At 50.3% G+C, this 21,909-nt stretch overlaps 1 gene segment (V, D, J or C); it reads right to left on the reverse strand.

The window, feature by feature from the left end:
- Positions 1–9,404: 9,404 nt before the first annotated feature.
- Positions 9,405–10,707, reverse strand: LOC108175654 (T cell receptor beta variable 6-5-like). The segment is given in 3 exon segments: positions 9,405–9,733; positions 9,816–9,902; positions 10,680–10,707. Coding segments are annotated over 3 exon segments (444 nt in total).
- Positions 10,708–21,909: the final 11,202 nt, after the last annotated feature.

Below are 21,909 nucleotides of genomic sequence, written 5' to 3' on the forward strand. Positions count from 1 at the left end.
GTGCAGGGCAGATGGGAGGCCAGCAGCTCGGCCCCTGGCTGAGATGCCTGCCCCTCATCTGAGGGCCTGGGTTTGATTCCAGCTCTGCTCCCGTCTCAGCTTCCTCCATCACTTCCTTGGAGGCAGCAGGTGACGTCTCACGTCCTTGGATCCCTGCCACCCCTGTAGGAGCCCTGAATTGAATTCCTGGCTCCTGGCTCCAGCCTAGCCAAGATCTGGCCATTACAGAAAAATAAAATGAAATGAAATCAAGCATAGTAAATAAAATAAAATTAAAAATGCAGTATTGTTCATTTAAAACACTAAACAGAGTGATAAATCTCAAATAATCTCTCAGAAATACAAAACAAAAAGTTGTCCAGAGAAGTTAAGCAGAAAAGGAGAAAAAAGCAAATTTATTTAATTCATTAACTAAGCAACTAATTCTAGGCCAGAAAGAAACATATTTTTTAAATTTTTATTTTTTTTGTGTCTATTTTATGTCAGTAATATCTTATGTGAAGGAAGGAACACAAGTATGTTAATTAAACAGATGAATTTAGGAATCAGAGTGGGGTGCATTTCTTTCCCCTGTGCTTGTTTACATCACGTCCAAGAAGTCTGCATGAACCCAGCAAATCTCCCAATCCCTTTGCTGAGCAGCCGAGTTTAGGAAGTGCTGGGATCAGTTTCCCTGGGAAGAGCTGTGTGGTCCTGAAGGTGGTGGATCTGGGGTTGAGGGTCAGACACTTTACCAGGGGCATCTAAGGAAGCTGGGCGCCCTTTCTGAGAAAGACAGGACCTGTTGTGTGCTTGGAGAAGCACCTGACGGGTCCTCAGAGGACTGTCTGGGGCCAGGGTCAAGAACTCCAGGGTTTTCCACCGGGCAGCTGGTATTTCATGATGTTCCCAAGTGGGTGCAGTGGTGCGGTGACGCCAGTTGCTAGAAGGCCTTGCTTTACCATTTCTGTGAGCCCAACCTTAGCAAGAGACAGAGGACAGTTCATGTTGAATGGAACATAACTTAATCATCTGGAGTCTGTCCATTTTTAACTTTCTTCGGTTATGGTCTGTGTCCTTGACATTCCCCAAATGTCAGTGCCTTCTACATAAAGCAAACCCTGGGGTTTGGGAGTCTACTTCACAGTGTTATCAAACAAGCATGACCTACACATGAAGCTTCCTGCCATCAAATCACAAATGCCCACTCTTCCCTGGTGGTGCACTGAGAGGACATTCGGGAGCACACCGTCCAAGGTAGCCCCTGCTCGGACCAGATGGGTTGGTCTGGTGGCCCTACCCTTGAGTGGCAGCAAAGCTCCAGGTGTCACTTTTCACCACATAGAAACCAGTTTTCTTGCCCCTGCGGTGGCTTGTCTCACAGCTGTGTCAGCTGAGGCTGCTCCACACTGGGAGAGGAGGTTTGTGCACAGAGCACTGGGGACTCCGCGGGGCTGTGCCAAGCTGCTGGCACAGAGGTACACAGCCGCGTCCTGCAGCTCCAAGGAGCTCACATTCATTTCAGAGCTAAAGTCAGAAAACTGGTGAGCTGAGAACCTGCCTGAGACATTTCCTTTTGAGGTCTGTGACCCTCCATAATATTCAAAGAGGAACTGGAGGCCCTGGCCCAGGACCTGTTGGTACCAAAACACACGGTCGTCCCCTGAGTGAGGGGTACATCTCAGCGACACTTGGTGCCCTCTTGTTTGGATCAGGTGTCTTGGCATCTGTGTGACTCCTGCCTCCACTGGGCCTGTGGGAAAAGCAGATGGAGGTGAGCACTGGAGAGAGTCTTGTTGAGTAAGCCCAAGGGAGGTGGAGGAGTGAGGAGTCGGGGAGCTCAGAGAGGGGGCACCCTCCTTGTCCCCAGGGCTCACCTGCTCCCAGGAGACAAAGCACTGCCCAGGGGAGCAGCCTGGAGCCCATGGTGCAGAGGAGGAGGGAGGCAGCGATGCTTCCTCTGCTTATGAGTCACTGTCTCGTGTAAGAGCTGGTCTTAGTCTGCCTCTTCCTGACTGGGCACCCTCCTGTGATGTCACTGTCCTGACGCCGTCCTCCTCCAAACCTCCTGAGTCCAGTGCCCTGCAGGCTGCACACAGGAGCTCTGGCATAAGCAGATGCTGCTCTGATGAGGCAGTTGCTGCTCAGGAAGCCGCATCTCCCTCTCCCCAGCCCCTCCCACCTGCTGCTTGCAATGCTGTCTGCTGGAGCTCACTCAGCTGCTCCTTAGAGGAGTACAAAGAGCCTGTGATCAAATCCCTGTGTGGGCTTTGCTTGATGCTGGGCTCACACCAAGGTGTCTCTGTCTTCCTCTCCCTGCATTCCCCTCCTCTCCCTGAGCTCCCAGTTATACAAAGTCATCAAAACACAGAGCCCATCTGAGCTGGTGGAGGAGTCCGGGCTGTCTGTAACTTATGAGGGAAAGATTCCTCAGACGCAGTTAGACACCCTGTTCAGTTCACACCACAGAGTGAGCCACTGTGGGATGCAGTGCCCTGGGTAGGTCACATTTATTCCTCCAGATCCAGCCTGCTTCAGGGCCTGCCTCAGGAGATGACATTAACTGCCTCCTCTTCCTCTCTCTCCCCAGTGAACTCAGCTTATGGTGGGCAAGGGCAGGAGAGCAGGTGGGGTAGACTGCCCTGGTTCTCAGTATCCATGCCCCAGACCCCTTCCTAATGGCATGCATATCACAGCTGCTTATCTTCACCGGAGGCACAGCACCAAGTACTCAGCCTTCTCCCGAAGTCCTGTTGGGACCCACATCCCCTGCAGAGACCCACGTCCACCTCTCCTCATTGCCAAAGAACTACCCACTTTTGTTAGTTCCTTGACTCTTCATTTTACAGTGTCATCATTCTCCCTTCTCAACTCTGCTGGAATCCTAATAGACTTCACATGGGGAAAATGAACCCTATGTCATGGCATTTGCCTCTAAAAAACCCACAAACTCTAACATTCTCATCAGAACTAGCACAGTTTCTACCATTCTGCAATTAGCAATGACAGACTTCTAACATTGTGTAGTTAGCATTGCGGAGTCATCAGAAGCTCTGAGAAACATGCAATAGGAAAATGCAGTGTGGCTGGGGAGGCAGGACCCGTGCAGCGTCCTCTGAGGAGTCACTCTGCATCCGCCCCGAGACCCCAGCAGCGGGCACTTGCTTCACACACGTGGTGGACATGCGATGCTCCCTCTGGATGCACTATTCAGTGCACACCCTCTGACCCCCGATTTGCCCGTCTCTGTTCCCTAAAGAATAGAGAAGCATAGTTGCCCTATATAGGAGGCTGCACAGTGTCAGAGAACAGGTGTGATGGGGTCAGATGCTCTGGCCAATGGAGGGATGCTTACACTGTGATATCAGACATGGAGCATGTCAGCCGTAAGAAGAAGAGAAGGGAGTACGAGTGTGGAACTGAGGACGAAGTAAAAGAGAGGGAAGATTGATGGATATATGGGGTATGGGCAAGGTTTTCCTAGAATGGGCACTAACCATGAAAGTCAACATTTATAAACTAAACACATAAAAGAAAAAAGGATTTGAATTAAATTTCAGTTCTTCAGACGACACGGTTATGAAAGTGAACAGTAAGGCACACTGGGAGCAGAGAGTCTGAAAAATTTAATGATCAAGGACTCCCATCTAGGGGTGGGAGCTCAGAGAAGCACTTGACTCTTTTGTGGAAACTCGGAAGGAGTTCAAGGCTCCTGGTGTCAGCTTGGCACACACTGAGCAGAGTAACCTTCAGTGCTGACTACATTTCCACACGCTCTGCGCTGTTGGATGAGTTCACACTAAAGGTCCTGCTGCCCCAGATCCCTCCGACTGAGATCCTGTAGGGGGAGTGTGGGGAGAGCCTCAGGAAGGGCAGATTTCTCTGCTGGTGGAGACGTGGCCTCGGGCAGGAGAGTTCAGCTCAAGTCCATGACTGTGTGCTTGGGAGGGAGCAGCCTGCTGTGCAGTGCCTTGGACTCACTGCTGCCCAGTGGCACAGGGAGGTCTGGTGGGTGCTGGCCGATTCCACAGTCCAGGGGAAATGCTCCCTCCTATTTCTGGGGACGCTGTACCCTTCTGTGGCATCCACTTGGCAATGCTGCCAATACTGTACTGTACAATGGATCGGTATTAGTACCAGAACATTGAGTCATGTTCATGCACTGAGAACCCTGCTGGGTCATCTTTCTTCCTGTGTTTAGTGATTTCGTCTCTTGGTGTCTGGGGAATCCAGCGTCTGTGAGACCCGTAGGAGAGGCAGTCATTAGGTGACCTCAAGACTGGAGAGGTGGTGTGACTGCAGAGAAAGGATAGGCTTGCAGCCAGGACTTACAAACATTCACAGGATTTCTCAGTAGAGACAGCAATGCACCTGCTCCCATAAACCAAGGATCACCCAGGAGAAACGTGCTGGACTCAGGGCAGGGGCAGGGCAGCAAGGGCCGTCCCTGCTCAAGCTGTGATCTCAGGACTGAGAGAGCTCTCAGGCTCCTCTCCAATGGACAGAGGGGTGGGGCTGTGATGTCCTCCCCCAGCTGCATGTCCTCCCTGGGAGGGGGTGGCAGGGCAGGACCTGCCTGGGGGATGGAGGGCACCAGGGATGCTCTCACTCCAGGGCTCACCCTCCTCTTTGTTTCCCACGTGTTAGGAGGCAGTTGTTCTGTCCATCACACCCAGTGTGCCTGGTCAGTTTTCTCAGCTTTGGATCTCCTTCAGCCTAGAGCCCTCCTCACGTGTTGCTTTGTGGTAGTGGTTTAGCTGTAACTGAAAATTTCAACCCTGGAAATAGGGGATGCAAGGTGATGGTTCTATTAACCTTTCCTTTCCCAGACTCTGCCTGAATACCTCAGTTCCACTGGCATTGAAGCGCCACCTTGTGACCAAGAGGTGAGGTTCATCCCTGTTTCTCCTACAAAGGTCCTGGGGCTGGGGACCCACACGCCAACATAAATTAATTCCATAATCACACTACTGCAGCTGGGTCTTCAAACTCACTATCTCATGGCCCAGAAGAACAGCTTTCCAACTCCAAAGACCAGAGCTGCGTCTCTCTTCCCACAGTGAGTTGGGCTCTGCCCTGCTGTTTGCTCCTCCTCAAATCCCATGCACCAGCCTGCTGCTCCCTGTGTGTCGAGCACCGTCTCAAACACAACGTCACCTCTGCTTCCTTCAGAAGCCCAGCGCAACTGACACCTCCCTCCCTCTCGGTCTGGTCACCTGCTTTTCAAATGCTGCCCCTTTCATTTCATTCAGAGAGAAATTGAGGGTGGACAATGAACCCCATTGCTTTCATGGTAGGATGTGTAAGACACCTACTTCTAAGAGCTGGTCAGTTACTGGTGGCACTTCTGCTTCCACAGGTTGTGTCTGGGGAGAAGAGCTATGCAGTAGAGGTGACTTGTGGACGTAATGAAATCACAAACCTCAGGTGTTGCAAGCTGGAGGGAAATGCACTTGTACATAAGACTGAAGGTGAGACTGTAGAGTGACAGAGAACAAAGCCAAGGCTCTAAAGTATTCCACAGTGCCTTGGGAAGACACAGCCCACAACCAATCTGCTGCAAGTATTTTAGGACAGCAGTGACCACCACACTCTCTGTGTCCTGTTCACACGTGAGTACCAGGACTTGTGCTGCTTCTGTGACCAGAGATCAGGTGGATACAGGTGGCAAACACTGGAGAAATGGTCAGGAGGAGTCGCTGACATTCCAAGGACAGAGATTTCCCCTCTATTCCCCCTGGTTGACACAGTGCTACTGACCCTGGAGTGATTCAGGATGGCACAATTCAAATTCCACCAGGAAGGCTGAGTGTTTTGCCTGGAGGTACCAGCCAGTGTGGCAGGAGTTCCTCATGGTCACCTCCTGAGAAAGGATGGCAGGGCTGCAAATCTACTTCTTATCTTTTTTTTTCTTTTAAAGATTTATTTAATCATTTGAAAGTCAGAGTTACACAGAGAGAGTAGCAGAGGCAGAGAGAGAGGGGGGGGGGGAGAAGAGGTCTTCTATCTACTGGTTCACTCCGCAATTGGTCGGAATGGCCAGAGCTGCACCAATCTGTAGCCAGGTGCCAGGAGCTTCCTCTGGGTCGTCAACTGCGGGTGTAGTCACCCAGGCACTTGGCCATCTTCTACTGCTCTCCCAGGTCAGAGCAGAGAGCTGGATATGAACAGCCAGGACTTGAGCCAGTGTGCACATGAGATCCCGGCGGTGCAGGCAGTAGCTTTACCTGTTGTGCTGCAGCACCGGCCCCTAAATTTGCTTCTGTCCTTTGAGCCATGAAGATCAGAACACCCTCTGCTTAGGGTCTCTCAGAGCTGCCCTGAGACAGAGGATGAGGTTTGGGTGCAGGTGGGAGGTGGTGGCGCCACGCTGTGTCTAAGCTGCTGGCACAGAAGTACACGGCTGAGTCCCCGGGCTGTGCAGGCTGGATCTTCAGGGTGGAGGAAGATCCCCCAGGCCTCTCAGCGGAGAAGTGGGTACCAGGCATCCCTGAGTCGTCTACTGGATTTTTATCTTGGAAATACATCATAAACTGCAGACCTTGCCCTTGGCTCTGTCGGTACCAGTAAAGACCAACATGACCAGACTCTGGGTCACACGTGAGAGTGACATTCTGTCCCCTCCCTGTGACCCTGTGCCTGGGGGACTGGGAGACTCCAGCGTCCGTGTGTTCTGTGGAGACAGAAGTTGGGAACACAGTTGGAAAACAGCTGTAGTCCTCACTGATACACACAGACACACATGAACACACGAGAACACACCATACACACATGTGCACACCACAGCCACGATGCAATGCATGGTGTCTGAGGACTCACCTGCCCCCAGGAGACAGAGCACTGCCCAGCAGAGCAGCCTGGTGCCCATGGCCGTCGGGGCAGGATGGGAGCTTCCTGCAGAGCAGTCCTGTGGGCAGGAGAGAGGAGGAGGAGGGGCGTCCCTTGTTCTCAAACACCACAAACGTGGTGACATCACTTCCTCTGTCAATCCCCTGACCTCACAGGGTTCATTTCATGTGTATTCGGGTGATTGATTTCGGTACCTGTCTGCTGCCTTTTAATGACGTCCGTCCATGGATCACCAATTTTGCCGCTGGACTGTCTGCATGCTGGGTTCTCAGAGTGACTGTCCAGGTTTCTGTTCTCATCGACAGTCGCTCCTGTGTCTGCCGAGTCCTGTCAGGGGCTCTGTGAATAGGAAACACTGGAGGGGGAACTCACTGTCTTCCCTGAAACCCGGGTCTAGTGTGGTCCCCTGTTTCTGTTACAGCCACCTCCGTTTTCTGAATCAGACATGTTCAGAATGACTATAAGATTCCATTGGTTCCTTCACATACTGCATCTCATCTTTGTCCTTTGGGATCTTTACCTGCCTTTAAAGTAGAATTTTGATGGGGCCGATGCTTTGGTGTGCTGAGGGCTAAGCTTCTGCCTGAGGCTGTGGATCTCCATATTGGTGCTGGTTTGTATCCTGGCTGCACCTCTTTGGATCCAGCTCTCTGCTATGGCCTGGGAAAGCAGTAGAGGAAGGCCCAACTGCTTAGGCCCTTGCACCCATGTGGGAGACCCAGAAGAAGCTCCTGGCTCCTGGCTTCGGATTGGCCCAGCTCCAGCTGTTGCAGCCATTCAGTGAGTGAACCAGCGGATAGAAGATCTTTCTCTCTGTCTGTCTCTCTTCAAATACTCTTCAAAGTATCTTCAAATACTTAAATACATTTTAAGTACAATTTTAAGGAAATAGTTTTGGAAATGCTTGAGTCCTTTTGCTTGTTGTCTATGTGAAGGATCAGAGAATATCATCTTATTAGGAGATACTTTGAGAAAGTCAGCCGTATCTTTCTCAGAAAAAGTGCAGTGAGTATTCACCAGAGAATCCTTCTCCAACACAACAATGGTCCTGCTCATTTCTTTCACCAAACAATGGCAATTATGCAAGAGTTTCTCTGCCGGCGTTGTGGCACAGTAGGTAAAGCTACCCACTGCAATGTCGCATTGCACGGGCGCATGTTCCAGTCCTGGCTGCTCCACTTCTGATCCAGCTCCCTGATTCTATGCCTGGGGAGGCTGCAGAGGATAGCCCAAGGCCTTGGGCACTCTGCACCCACGTGGGAGACCAAGAATTTTCGAGCTCCTGGCATCAGCCTATTCCAGCCATAGCCATTGCAGCAATCTGGGCTGTAAACCAGCAGATAGAAGATCTCTCTCTCTCTCTCTTTCTGTCTCTCTTTCTCTCTCTGTCTGTCCCTCTTTCTCTCTCTAACTGCCTCCCTCTCTCTCTCTCTAACTCAAAGAAAGAAAGAGTTTCAATGGGACATCATTAGGTATTCACCTTGAGTTATATCTGGCTTCTTTTGTCCTATTTTTGCTTCCTAATCTTAAAAATCTCTAAAGGGATGGTTTTATTTAGTTGATAATAGACAAGGGACCACATGGGCATGGCCCAGTTCTCAGGATCTCAGTGCATCAGGGATGGACTACATGGCTGGTATCATTGCTGACAAAGTGTCTTGAGTGGAGGAGGTTACATTCAGAAATAAATTTTGGTTTTTAAAATCTTTGTCATTTATTTCTGCCTTCAATGATCTATTTCCAGTATTTCATATTTGGGGGTGAAGAGTGACATTTCCATACACATTTGTGATGCATGACAATAAGATCAGGATAATCGGCATGCCAATCATCAGAGATTTATCAAATCTTCACCTTGGAAAGACTGAAAATCCTATTAATTATTTTAAATATACAATTAGTTGTTGGTAACCAGAGTTACCCTGTGTGCTATAGAACATGAGAGATCATTCTTCCTATAGAACGACAGCCCTGTACTAGTTAACCTCCTCACTCCTTGTCTCCCTCACACTCACCTTTCCCAGGCTCTGGTAACCAAGTTCCACTCTCCCCTCTGTGAGATAAATTTGGTAGCTTTGACAATAAGAGGGAACATGTGGAATTTGTCTTCCTGTGTCTGACAGGTCACATAACACACTCCAGGTTGATCAGGCAGCAGTTCGTCTTTATCCCATTGTGTATTTGTCCCACACTGTCTTTATCCCGTCACCAGTTGCAGGACTCTAGTATGGACTCCACATCGTGGCTGTGTGACAGTGCAGCAATAAACACACAAGTGCAGACACCATCATGCTGTACTTTGACTGGAAGTTCCCATATCAACAGATAAACTGGCTTCCATGATGGATGCTGCTATGCTTGTTCAACAAGTGAACACCCTTGTAAGCACTCAGCACACCATCTCAGGACAGAGATTCTGGTCGTGGTAACTGGAAACAGAAATGTGGAGACCACAGGACTCAGAGTCTGAGCAACCTAGATCTGTGCCTTCAGGAGTCTTTTGGTCTCCTGCTTCCCCATTCTGCAACTCTGAGGAGGGCGTTGCTGGGTTCAGGGGCACAGTGCCTGCCCTGGATTTATGTGCACACAGCAGGTGTCTGTGCAGGGCTGTGGTAACTGCTGGCACAGAAGTACACAGATGTCTGTGAGGGGACAGCTGACGGCAGTGTGAGGGGGAACTCCTCTATGCTTGGTCTGGACACGTTGTACCCATCGGGAACGTCTCCTTTCTCATGGGTGCCTTGGCCAGCTGAGTAATAGATGAGCTTCAGCCCCAGCCCTGGGTCCTGGCGGTACCAGTACATGTAGTCATAGTTCATATCCTGGGCACATCTCAAGGTCAGGCTCTGTCCTGTCTTTAGGACCTGGAACTTGGGGCTCTGGGTGACACCAGCATTGGCTGGACCTGCAGAGGAGGAAGAAGCAGATGTTGCAGCCCCCGTGGAAAGGCTTGTCCCTCGGGCCTGGAGAGCTCTTCCTGGGCTCACCTGCCAGCAGGAGACAAAGGACCACACAGCTCAGGGGACCCACACTCATGGCGGGAGCGGGCGGGACAGCGGGCTCTTCTGGTCCAACTGCAGACAGAACAGCAATGGGACACTTGTGGGAGTCATTCTGAGCCTGCTCTCTCCCTGCCTGGGACCAGAGCCTTCCTGTCACCAGGGGCCACGCCCCCTTCCCCAGATGGCCCAAACCAGAATGCACAAGAAATCAGCTCAGGACAGGAAGAATGGATCTGAGCCAACACCAGTCTGTAAGTTTTCTTTGACACTTTGGTGCAACAGTTTATAACTCCATGTATATTTTATTCCAGTATGATATCATTTCTCATTTTTAAAAGATTTATTATTTATTTGAAAACAGAATTACAGAAAGGAGAAACAGACAGCGAGAGGGAAGTCTTCCACCCACTGATTCACTCTCCACATGGCTACAATGGCCAGGGCTGGGCCAGACTAAGCCAGGACCCAGGAGCTTCTTCCACGTCTCCCACATGGGTGCAGGGGCCTTAGCACTCAGGGCATTTCTACTGCTTTCCCAGGGTATTAGCAGGGAGCTGGACTAGAAGCTAAGCAGCTGGGACTCAAACTGGCACCCGTAGGAGATGCAGGTGACGCAGGTGGAGACTTAACCCATCATTCCCCACTAATCTACTGCTCTATTCAGCTAAACATTTCTGTGGTCTCCAATCTAAAGGAAAATGCTTTAGCCCCTGGTGCCTTTGATCCCGTTAATGTCCTCTGCCCCATGATTGTCTCTGGCAGCTGGTCTCCAAGGCTCGGCAGCAGGCACTTCAGCACTTAAGGGGTCGTTTGTTCAGTTTCTTCTCAATTCCCTAACAGTCGGGACACCTGCCAGGTACAGCCTGGGCACCTCCATGCCCACGCAGGGTGCTTGCTCCCCAAGGATGGTGCTTCCACTGCAGAATCGCCCCCCACAGGAGCCTGTCCCTTGAGACTTTTGGTGGCTGTTCAGTTGAGAGATGACACATTGACACAAAGGTGTGTGGATGTGCAGGCACCGTGGGAAGAGGTGGCCGACTCCAGGGAAGGAGACATCCTATGCTGGGAGACTGGCTCCTGGGAGGGAAAGCTGCACTTCAATTAAGAAATGAACTCGGGGCAGGCACTGTGGCACCAAAAGTGACAAATACCACATGGGTTCATTTCTATGAAGTATCTCAGTACTCAGACCTCAGAAGCAGAGAAGAGTGGTGGTTGCCAGGAAACGGCAGGGGAGGAAGGTAGAGTTCCTGTCCAAAGGTGTGAAGTCCAGGTATGCAGCAGGAGCCAGCTCTGGTCACCTGCCAGAGGACACATGCCTGTTGAAGACACAGTGCAGGGCAGATGGGAGGCCCAACAGCTCGGCCCCTGGCTGAGATGCCTGCCCCTCATTTGAGGGCCTGGGTTTGATTCCAGCTCTGCTCCCGTCTCGGCTTCCTCTAACGCTCCCTGGGAAGCAGCAGGTGACGTCTCCCATCCTTGGATCCCTGCCACTCCTGTGGGAGCCCTGAATTGAATTCCTGGCTCCTGGGTCCAGCCTAGCCAAGATCTGGCCATTGCAGAAAATAAAATGAAACGAAATCAAGTATACTGAAATAAAATAAAACAAAAAACGCAGTTTTGTTCACTTAAAATGCTAAACAGAGTGATAAATCTCAAATAAACTTGTCACAAATATAAAATAAAAATTGGTCCACAATAGTTAAGTAGAAAAGGAGAAAAAAGCAAATTCATTTAATTCATAAACTAAGAAGTTACTTCAAGGCCAGAAAGAAACATATTTTTCAATTTTTAATTTTTTTTTCAGTGTCTATTTTATGTCAGCAATATCTTACATGAAGTAAGGAATACAAGTATGTTCATTAAACAAACACAGGAATTTAGGAATAAGAGTGGGGTGTATTTCTTTCCCCTTACTTGTTGGCATCAGGTCCAAGAAGTCTGCATTTACCCACCAAATCTCCCAATCCCTTTGCTGTGCAGCCGAGTTTAGGAAGTGCTGGGATCAGTTTCCCTGGGAAGACCTGTGTAGTCCCAGAAGGTGGTGGATCTAGGGTTGAGGGTCAGACACTTTACCAGGGGCATCTCTGGAAAGCTGGGAGCCCTTTCTGAGGGCAACAGGACCTGTTGTGTGCTTGGAGAAGCACCTGATGGGTCCTCAGAGGACTGTTCTGGGGCCAGGGTCAAGAACTCCAGGGTTTTCCATTGGGCAGCTGGTATTTGATGATGTTCCCAAGTGGGTGCAGTGGTGGGGTGACGCCAGTTGCTACAAGGCCTTGCTTTGCCGTTTCTGTGTGCCCAAAACTTAGAAAGAGACAGAGGACGGTTCATGTTGCTCAGAACATGACTTAATCCTCTGGAATCTGTCCTTTTTTGATCTTCTTTGGTTATGGTCTGTGATCCTGACTTTCCCCAAATGTCAGTGCCTTCTCCCTCAACTACATAAAGCAAACCCTCAGAATTGGGAGTCTACTTCACACTACTATCAAACAAGTGTGACCTACACATGAAGCTCCCTGCCCTGCGTAAGAGTTTCAACCATCAAATCACAAACCACCACTCTTCGCCGGTGGTGCACTGAGAGGACATTAAGGAGCACACCGTCCAAGGTAGCCCCTGCTCTGACCAGATGTGTTGGTCTGGTGGCCCTACATTTGAGTGGCAGCACAGCTCTAGGTGTCACTTTTCACCACATAGAAACCAGTTTTCTTGCCCCTGCGGTGGCTTGTCTCACAGCTGTGTCTGCTGAGGCTGCTCCACACTGGGAGAGGAGGTTTGTGCACAGAGCACTGGGGACTCCGCGGGGCTGTGCCAAGCTGCTGGCACAGAGGTACACAGCCGAGTCCTGCAGCTCCAAGGCGCTCACGTTCATTTCAGAGCTAAAGTCAGAAAACTGGTGAGCTGAGAACCTGCCAGAGACATTTCCTTTTGAGCTCTGTGACCCTCCATAATATTCAAAGAGGAACTGGAGGCCCTGGCCCAGGACCTGTTGGTACCACAACACACGGTCGTGTCCAGAGTGAGGGGTACATCTCAGCGACACTTGCTGCCCTCTTGTTTGGATCAGGTGTCTTGGCGTCTGTGTGACTCCTGCCCCCACTGGGCCTGTGGGATAAAATAGATGGAGGTGAGAACTGTAAAGTGTCTTGGTGTGTAAGTCCAAGCAGGTGGAGGAGTGAGGAGTCGGGGAGCTCAGAGAGGGGGCACCCTCCTTTTCCCCAGGGCTCACCTGCTCCCAGGAGACAAAGCATTGCCCAGGGGAGCAGCCTGGAGCCCATGCTGCAGAGGAGGAGGGTGGTAGCGATGTTTCCTGTGCTTATGAGTCACTGTCTCGTGTAAGAGCTGGTTCTAGTCTGTCTCTTCCTGATTGGGGACCCTCCTGTGATGTCACTGTCCTGACGCCGTCCTCCTCCAAACCTCCTGAGTCCAGTGCCCTGCAGGCTGCACACAGGAGCTCTGGCATAAGCAGATGCTGCTCTGATGAGGCAGTTGCTGCTCAGGAAGCCGCATCTCCCTCTCTCCAGCCCCTCCCACCTGCTGCTTGCAATGCTGTCTGCTGGAGCTCACTCAGCTGCTCCTTAGAGGAGTGCAAAGAGCCTGTGATCAAATCCGTGTGTGGGCTTTGCTTGATGCTGGGCTCACACCAAGGTCTCTCTGTCTTCCTCTCCCTGCATTCCCCTCCTCTCCCTGAGCACCCAGTGATAAAAAGTCTCCAACACAGAGCCCATCTGAGCTGGAGGAGGAGCCCGGGCTGTCTGTAACTTATGAGGGGAAAGAGTCCTCAGACACAGTTACACACTCTGGTCTGCTCCCAGCACAGAGTGAGCCACTGTGGGATGCAGTGCCCTGGGTAGGTCACGTTTATCCCTCCAGATCACCCTGCCTGCAGGGGCTGCCCCAGGGGATCACATTAACTGCCTCCTCTTCCTCTCCCTCCCCAGTGAACTCAGCTTATGGTGGGCAAGGGCAGGAGAGCAGGTGGAAGTAGACTGCCCTGGTTCTCAGTATCCATGCCCCAGACCCCTTCCTAATGGCATGCATGTCACAGCTGCTTATCTTCACCAGGGGCACAGCACCAAGTACTCAGCCTTCTCCCGAAGTCCTGTTGGGGACCCACATCTCCTGCAGGGACCCAAGTGCACCTTTCCTCATTGCCTAAGAACTACCCACTTTTGTTAGTCCCTTGACCCTTCATATTACAATATCATCATTCTCCCTTCTCAACTCTGCCAGAATCCTAATAGACATCACAAGGGGAAAATGAGCCCTATGTCATGCAATTTGCTTCTAATAAACCCACAAACTCTAACATTCTCATCAGAACTAACACATTTCTACAATTCTGCAATTAGCAATGACAGACTTCTAACATTGTGTAGTTAGCATTGCGGAGTCATCAGAAGCTCTGAGAAATATGCAATAGGAAAATGCAGTGTGGCTGGGGAGGCAGGACCCGTGCAGCGTCCTCTGAGGAGTCACTCTGCATCCGCCCCGAGACTCCAGCAGCGGGCATTTGCTTCACACACGTGGTGGACATGCGATGCTCCCTCTGGATGCCCTATTCAGTGCACACCCTCTGACCCCCGTTTTGCCCATCTCTGTTCCCTAAGGAATTAAGGAGAGGCATAGTTGCCCTTTATAGGAGGCTGCACAGTGGCAAAGAACAGGTGTGCTGGGGTCAGATGCTCTGGCCAATGGAGGGATGCGTACACTGTGATATCAGACATGGAGCATGTCAGCCGTAAGAAGAAGAGAAGGGAGTCCGAGTGTGGAACTGTAGATGAAGTAAAAGAGAGGAATGATTGATGGATATATGGGGTATGGGCAGGTTTTCCTAGAATTGGCATTAGCCATTAAAGACAATATTTATAAACTAAACTTCATAAAAGAAAAGAATTTGAATTAGATTTCAGTTCCTCAGAGGGCACGGTTAACACGTGCATAGCAAGGCATGCTGGGAGAAGACAGACCCAGAAATTTCCTGACACTCACAAGGGATTCTCGGAAGGGGCTCTGCGTGGTGCACACTGCAAAGCCTCCACCAGTTGACATTTTCGGGACAAACTCTCCTACCCCTGAGCACTTGTGCCCCTCGTGTTCACTAAAGGGGAAAAGCCTAGTTGCCAATGTAAGGAGACGCCATGATGACTGCAGATGGATATCATAGGAGCAGATGCTGGGCAGAGAGGTGTGCTGGCCTGCAGCACAATGAACTGGGTCTTCCTGAAACAGAGAGTGGGAATGCGGGGACAAGGATGCAAAGAATGGAGCCAAGACAAGTCCTGATCAAGGCTCCTTTATTGAATAAATCCAGTAGTATTTAAACATGACCAGTTGTTTACAAGAAGGAGCACAAAAGATTTACATATCAAAAAGGCTCTTAAGGTTACAAAGAGTTCCCAATAAGGTTCTTAATTATTGATTACAAGGGTACAATAAAACACTTAGGTGATAAATGCAGGTTACAGGTGTGACTGATTATCTGTATCATCTCTTGTGAAAGGTTTAGGTTCTTCCTGCCTCTTCCCGGAATCTCCCTAGCCCAATTGTCTGTGCCCGGGAAGTCTCCATTCATATGTTTAAGTGTAAACAAAGGGAGTGACTACCTGTGGCTGCCCACAGAGAGGGATGCTAGATTGTGACTCAGAAAGTGGAGCATTTTCAGCTGAGGCCAGGAATGAACAAAGTGAGTACTGGTGTGAACAGTAGGCCAGGACACAAAGGGAATTACTGTTATTTTGGGGACAGGAAAGTTGTCCTAGAATGGACATTAACCACCCCTGTCATCCTGAGGAGAGAAACATTGTGTTCTGTTGCTAATATTCAGACAAGTGAATCCGGGGCCAGTGACACTTCTCAGGCAGCTGTGCATGACTCAGCACCCCTCTGATAAAAGAAAAGAAATGTGAGTTAGACTTCATAAAGGAAAAAAAAATCAGAATTACATTTTAGTTCATCAAGAGGAAGTATTTAAAGTGCACAAGTAGGACATTCTGTGAGAAGAAAGACCCAGTAATGTCAGTGGATTAAAGACCCCTTGAGGGGTGGGAACTCAGCTTAGCAATTGTCACCCTTTGGAGACTGTTGGAGGTCCTGGCTTCTGCTTTAGCTAGACACAAGCTGAGAGAAGTCACATCAAGTGTTGAATGCCTTCTCATACACTCACACGATGGTGGACCTCAGTTCATAACCAGGATCTGGCTGGGAATGTCTCTCCGATGGAGATCCTGTGGGGGAAGTGTGGGGAGAGCCTCAGGAAGGGCAGATTTCTCTGCTGGTGGAGACGTGGCCTCGGGCAGGAGAGTCCAGTTCAAGTCCATGGCTGTGTGCTTGGGAGGGAGCAGCCTGCTGTGCAGTGCCTTGGACTCACTGCTGCCCAGCGGCACAGGGAGGTCTGGTGGGTGCTAGCCGATTCCACAGTCCGAGGGAAATGCTCCCTCTCATTTCTGGGGACCCTGTACCCTTCTGTGGCATCCCCTTTGGCAATGCTGCCAGTACAGTTCTATATAATGGATCGGTCTTGGTACCAGAACATTGAGTCATGTTCATTCACTGAGAACCCTGCTGGGTCATCTTTCTTCCTGTGTGTAGTGATTTCGTCTCTTGGTGTCTGGGGAATCCAGCATCTGTGAGACCCGTAGGAGAGGCAGTCATTAGGTGACCTCAAGACTGGAGAGGTGGTGTGACTGCAGAGAAAGGATAGGCTTGCAGCCAGGACTTGCAAACATTCACAGGATTTCTCAGTAGAGACAGCAACGCACCTGCTCCCATAAACCAAGGATCACCCAGGAGAAACGTGCTGGACTCAGGGCAGGGGCAGGGCAGCAAGGAGCTGTCCCCATTCAAGCTGTGATCTCAGGACTGAGAGAGCTCTCAGGCTCCTCTCCCATGGACAGGTGAGTGAGGCTGTGATGTATTCCCCAGCTGCATGTCCTCTCTGGGAGGGGATGGCACAGCAGGACCTGCCAGGGGGATGGAGGGCACCAGGGATGCTCTCACTCCAGGGCTCACCCACCTCTTTGTTTCCCACGTGTTAGGAGGCAGTTGTTCTGCTCCTCACACCCAGTGTGCCTGGTCAGATTGCTCAGCTGTGGATCTCCTTCAGCCTAGACCCCTCCTCACGTGTTGCTCTATGGTAGTGGTTTAGCTGTAACTGAAATTTTCAACCCTGGAAATAGTGGGTACAAGCTGATGGTTTCTTTAACCCTTTCTCTCCCAGACTCTGCCTGAATACCTCAGTTCCACTGGCATTGAAGCGCCACCTTGTGACCAAGAGGTGAGGTTCATCCCTGTTTCTCCTACAAAGGTCCTGGGGCTGGGGACAGACACCCCAACATAAATTAATTCCATAATCACATTACTGCAGCTGGGTCTTCAAACTCACTATCTCATGGCCCAGAAGAACAGCTTTCCAACTCCAAAGACCAGAGCTGCGTCTCTCTTCCCACAGTGAGTTGGGCTCTGCCCTGCTGTTTGCTCCTCCTCAAATCCCATGCACCAGCCTGCTGCTCCCTGTGTGTTGAGCACCGTCTCAGTCACAGTGTCAAACCTGGAGGGAATGCGCTTGGACATTTGACTGAAGGTGAGACTGTAGAGTGACAGGGAAACAAAGCCAAGGCTCTCAAGTATTCCAAAGTGCCTTGGGAAGACACAGCCCACAAACAATCTGCTGCAAGTATTTTAGGACCTTCAGTGACCACCACACTCTCTGTGTCCTGTTCAAACGTGAGTACCAGGGCTTGTGCTGCTTTTGTGACCAGAGATCAGGTGGATAAAGGTGGCAAACACTGGAGAAAAGGTCAGGAGGAGTCGCTGACAAGGACAGAGATTTCCCCTCTATTCCCCCCTGGTTGACACAGTGCTACTGACCCTGGAGTGATTCAGGATGGCACAATTCAAATTCCACCAGGAAGGCTGAGTGTTTTGCCTGGAGGTACCAGCCAGTGTGGCAGGAGTTCCTCATGGTCACCACCTGAGAAAGGATGGCAGGGCTGCAATCTACTCTTTCCTATTTTTTTTCTTTTCAATATTTATTTAATTATTTGAAAGTTAGAATTACACAGAGAGAGAAGCAGCGGCAGGGAAAGAGAGAGAGAAGCAGAGGCAGAGAGAAAGAGAGAGAGAAAGAGAGAGAGAGAGAGAGAGGTCTTTCTTCTACTGGTTCACTCCCAATTGGCCGAAATGGCCGGAGCTGCACCAATCTGATGCCAGGTGCCAGGAGAACCTCTGGGTATTCACATGCAGTTGCAGGCGCCCAAGCACCTGGCCATCTTCTACACTCTCCCAGGCCATAGCAGAGAGCTGGATACAAGCAGCCAGTACTTGAGCCAGTGTGCATATGAGATGCTGGCAGTGCAGGCAGTAGCTTTACCTGTTGTGCCACAGCACCAGAGCCTAAATTTGCTTCTGCCCTTTGAGCCATGAAGATCAAAACACCCTGTGCTTAGGTCTCTCAGAGCTGCCCTAGACAGAGGATGAGGTTTGTGAGCAGGTGGGAGGTGGTGGCGCCACACTGTGTCTAAGCTGCTGGCACAGAGGTACACGGCTGAGTCCCCGGGCTGTGCAGGCTGGATCTTCAGGGTGGAGGAAGATCCCCCAGGCCTCTCAGCGGAGAAGTGGGCACCAGGCAGCCCTGTCTTGTCTGCTGGATCTTTACCTTGGAAGTATATCATCAACTGCAGGCCTTGCCCTTGGCTCTGTCGGTACCAATAGAGAGCAGTATGACCAGACTCTGGGTCACACGTGAGAGTGACATTCTGTCCCCTCCCTGTGACCCTGTGCCTGGGGGACTGGGAGACTCCAGCGTCCGTGTGTTCTGTGGAGACAGAAGTTGGGAACACTGTTGGAAAACAGCTGTAGTCCTCACTGACACACACAGACACACATAAACACACATGAACACAGGCATACACACATGTGCACACCACAGCCACAGTGGAATGCATGGTGTCTGAGGACTCACCTGCCCCCAGGAGACAGAGCACTGCCCAGCAGAGCAGCCTGGTGCCCATGGCCGTCGGGGCAGGATGGGAGCTTCCTGCAGAGCAGTCATGTGGGCAGGAGAGAGGAGGAGGAGGGGCATCCTTTGTTCTCAAACACCACAAACGTGGTGACATCACTTCTTCTGTCAATCCCCTGACCTCACAGGGTTCATTTCATGTGTATTTGGATGATTGATTTTGGTACCTGTCTGCTGCCTTTTAATGACGTCCGTACATGGATCATTCCTTCTGCCCCTGGACTGTCTGGATGCTGGGTTCTCAGAGTGACTGTCCGCGTTTCTGTTCTCATCGACAGTCGCTCCTGTGTCTGCTGAGTCCTGTCAGGGGCTCTGTGAATAGGAAACACTGGAGGGGGAACTCACTGTCTTCCCTGAAACCCGGGTCTAGTGTGGTCCCCTGTTTCTGTTGGAGCCACCTCCGCTCTCTGAATCATACCTGTTCAGAATGACTATCACATTCCATTGGTTCCTTCACATATTGCATCTCATTTTTTTCCTTTGTGATCTCTACCTGCCTTTAAAGTAGAATTTTGATGGGGCCGATGCTGTGGTGTGCAGAGGGCTAATTTTCTACCTGAGGCTGTGGCTTTCCATATTAGTGCTGGTTTGTATCCTGGCTGCACCTCTTTGGATCCAGCTCTCTGCTATGGCCTGGGAAAGCAGTAGAGGATGCCCAACTGCTTAGGCCCCTGCACCCATGTGGGAGACCCAGAAGAAGCTCCTGGCTCCTGGCTTTGGATTGGCCCAGCTCCAGTTGTTGCAGCCATTCAGCGAGTGAACCAGCGGATGGAAGATCTTTCTCTCTGTCTGTCTCTCTTCAAATACTCTCCAAAGTATCTTCAAATACTTAAATACATTTTAAGGACTATTTTAAGGAAATAGTTTTGGAAATGCTAAAGTCCTTTTGCTTGTTGTCTTTGTGAATGATCAGAGAATATCATCTTATTAGGAGAGAGTTTGAGAAAGTCAGCCATATCTTTCTCAGAAAAAGCACAGTGAGTATTCACCAGAGAATCCTTCCCCAACACAACAATGGTCCTGCTCATTTCTTTCACCAAACAATGGCAATTATGCAAGAGTTTCTGTGCCAGTGTTGTGGAACAGTAGGTAAAGCCACTGACTGCAATTTTGCATCACATCAGCCTATGTCCGAGTGCTGGCTGTTCCACTTCTGATCCAGCTCCCTGATTATATGCCTGAGGAGACAGAAGAGGGTAGCCCAAGGCCTTGTGCACTCTGCACCCACATGGTAGACCAAGAAGGTCCTAGCTCCTGGCATCAGCCTATTGTAGCCCTAGCCATTGCAGCCTTCAGGGGAGTGAACCAGCAGATAAAGATCTCTCTCTCTCTCTCTCTCTCTCTCTCTCTCTCTCTTTGTCCTTCTTTCTCTCTCAAACTGCCTCCCCCCCCATTTAACTCAAATAAAAAAAGAAAGAGTTTCAATGGGACATTATTAGGTTTTCACCTTGAGTTATATCTGGCTTCTTTTGTCTTTTTTTGCTTCCTAATCTTAAAAAGCTGTAAAGGGATGGTTTTCTTTAGTTGATAATAGACAAGAGACCACATGGGCATGGCCCCGTTCTCAGGACCTCAGTGCATCAGGGATGGACTGACTACATGGCTGGTATCATTGCTGACAAAGTGTCTTGAGTGGAGGAGGTTACATTCAGAAATAAATTTTAGTTTTTAAAATCTTTGTCATTTGTTTCAGTCTTCAATGCACTATTTCCATTCTTTTCATATTTGGGGGTACAGAGTGACATTTCCATACACATTTGTGATGCATGACAATCAGATCAGGGTAATTGGCATGCCAGTCATCAGAGATTTTTCAAATCTTCACCTTGGAAAGACTGAAAATCCTATTAGTTATTTTAAATATACAATTAGTTGTTGCTAACCAGAGTTACCCTGTGTGCTATAGGACATGAGAGGTTATTCTTCCTATCCAACGACAGCCCTGTACTAGTTAACCTCCTCACTCCTTGTCTCCCTCACACTCACCTTTCCCAGGCTCTGGTAACCAAGTTCCACTCTCCCCCTCTGTGAGATGAACTTGGTAGCTTTGACACATAAGAGGGAACATGTGGAATTTGTCTTCCTGTGTCTGACAGTTCACATAACACACTCCAAGTTGATCAGGCAGCAGTTCGTCTTTATCCCATTGTGTATTTGTCCCACACTGTCTTTATCCTGTCACCAGTTGCAGGACTGTTGGGTAGACTCCACATCGTGGCTGCGTGACCAGTGCAGCAATAAACACACAAGCGCAGACACCATCATGCTGTACTTTGACTGGAAGTTCCCACATCAACAGACAAACTGGCTTCCATGATGGATGCTGCTATGCTTGTTCAACAAGTGAACACCCTTGTAAGCACTCAGCACACCATCTCAGGACAGAGATTCTGGTCGTGGTAACTGGAAACAGAAATGTGGAGACCACAGGACTCAGAGTCTGAGCATCCTAGATTTGTCTACCACGGGTCAACAGAAGAGTGTTATTGAGGAAAAGTATTGCATCTACGAAATATCTAAACTTGTGTAAGAGGAATGTGATATCCATCACTTAGGTGTCTCTATGACAGGAAGGAGTAAGGTCAGGAGGGGCTGGTGGACTTACAGGAGTGGAAAAGGATGGGGCCAGTGGGAAGAACAACCGGGTAGGGCCTGGGGAGGAGCGTCCACATGGGACAGGGCAGCAGCAGACATCATCTGAGGGTTGAGCCTGAGTGAGAATCCTTGAAGGAGAAAGCAGTGTGGATCCAGGAATGACAAGAATATGGATGTGGTGGAGTTGCAGATCCCGTTCCATGCCAGGGAGCTCAGACGCAGCCAATGGGGAGAGAAGCAGAGGAGTCTCCATCACCACCCTTTGCAGAGAGCTCAGAGCAAGACCAGGGACCCCTCGTGGAGACAGCTGAGCCCTGCGTGCAGCCTGGCCAGGTCTGCCTGCAGGTGCACCACAGCAGGCTGAGGTCTCACCCAACCCCCAGGAGACGTTAGCTCTCCTGCTTCCTCGTTCTGCGAATCTGATGAGGGCGTCGCTCGGTTCAGGTGCACAGTGACTGCCCGGGT

This window comes from Oryctolagus cuniculus, chromosome 3 (genome assembly GCF_964237555.1).
Source record: "Oryctolagus cuniculus chromosome 3, mOryCun1.1, whole genome shotgun sequence".
Taxonomy (NCBI): Eukaryota; Metazoa; Chordata; class Mammalia; order Lagomorpha; family Leporidae; genus Oryctolagus; species Oryctolagus cuniculus.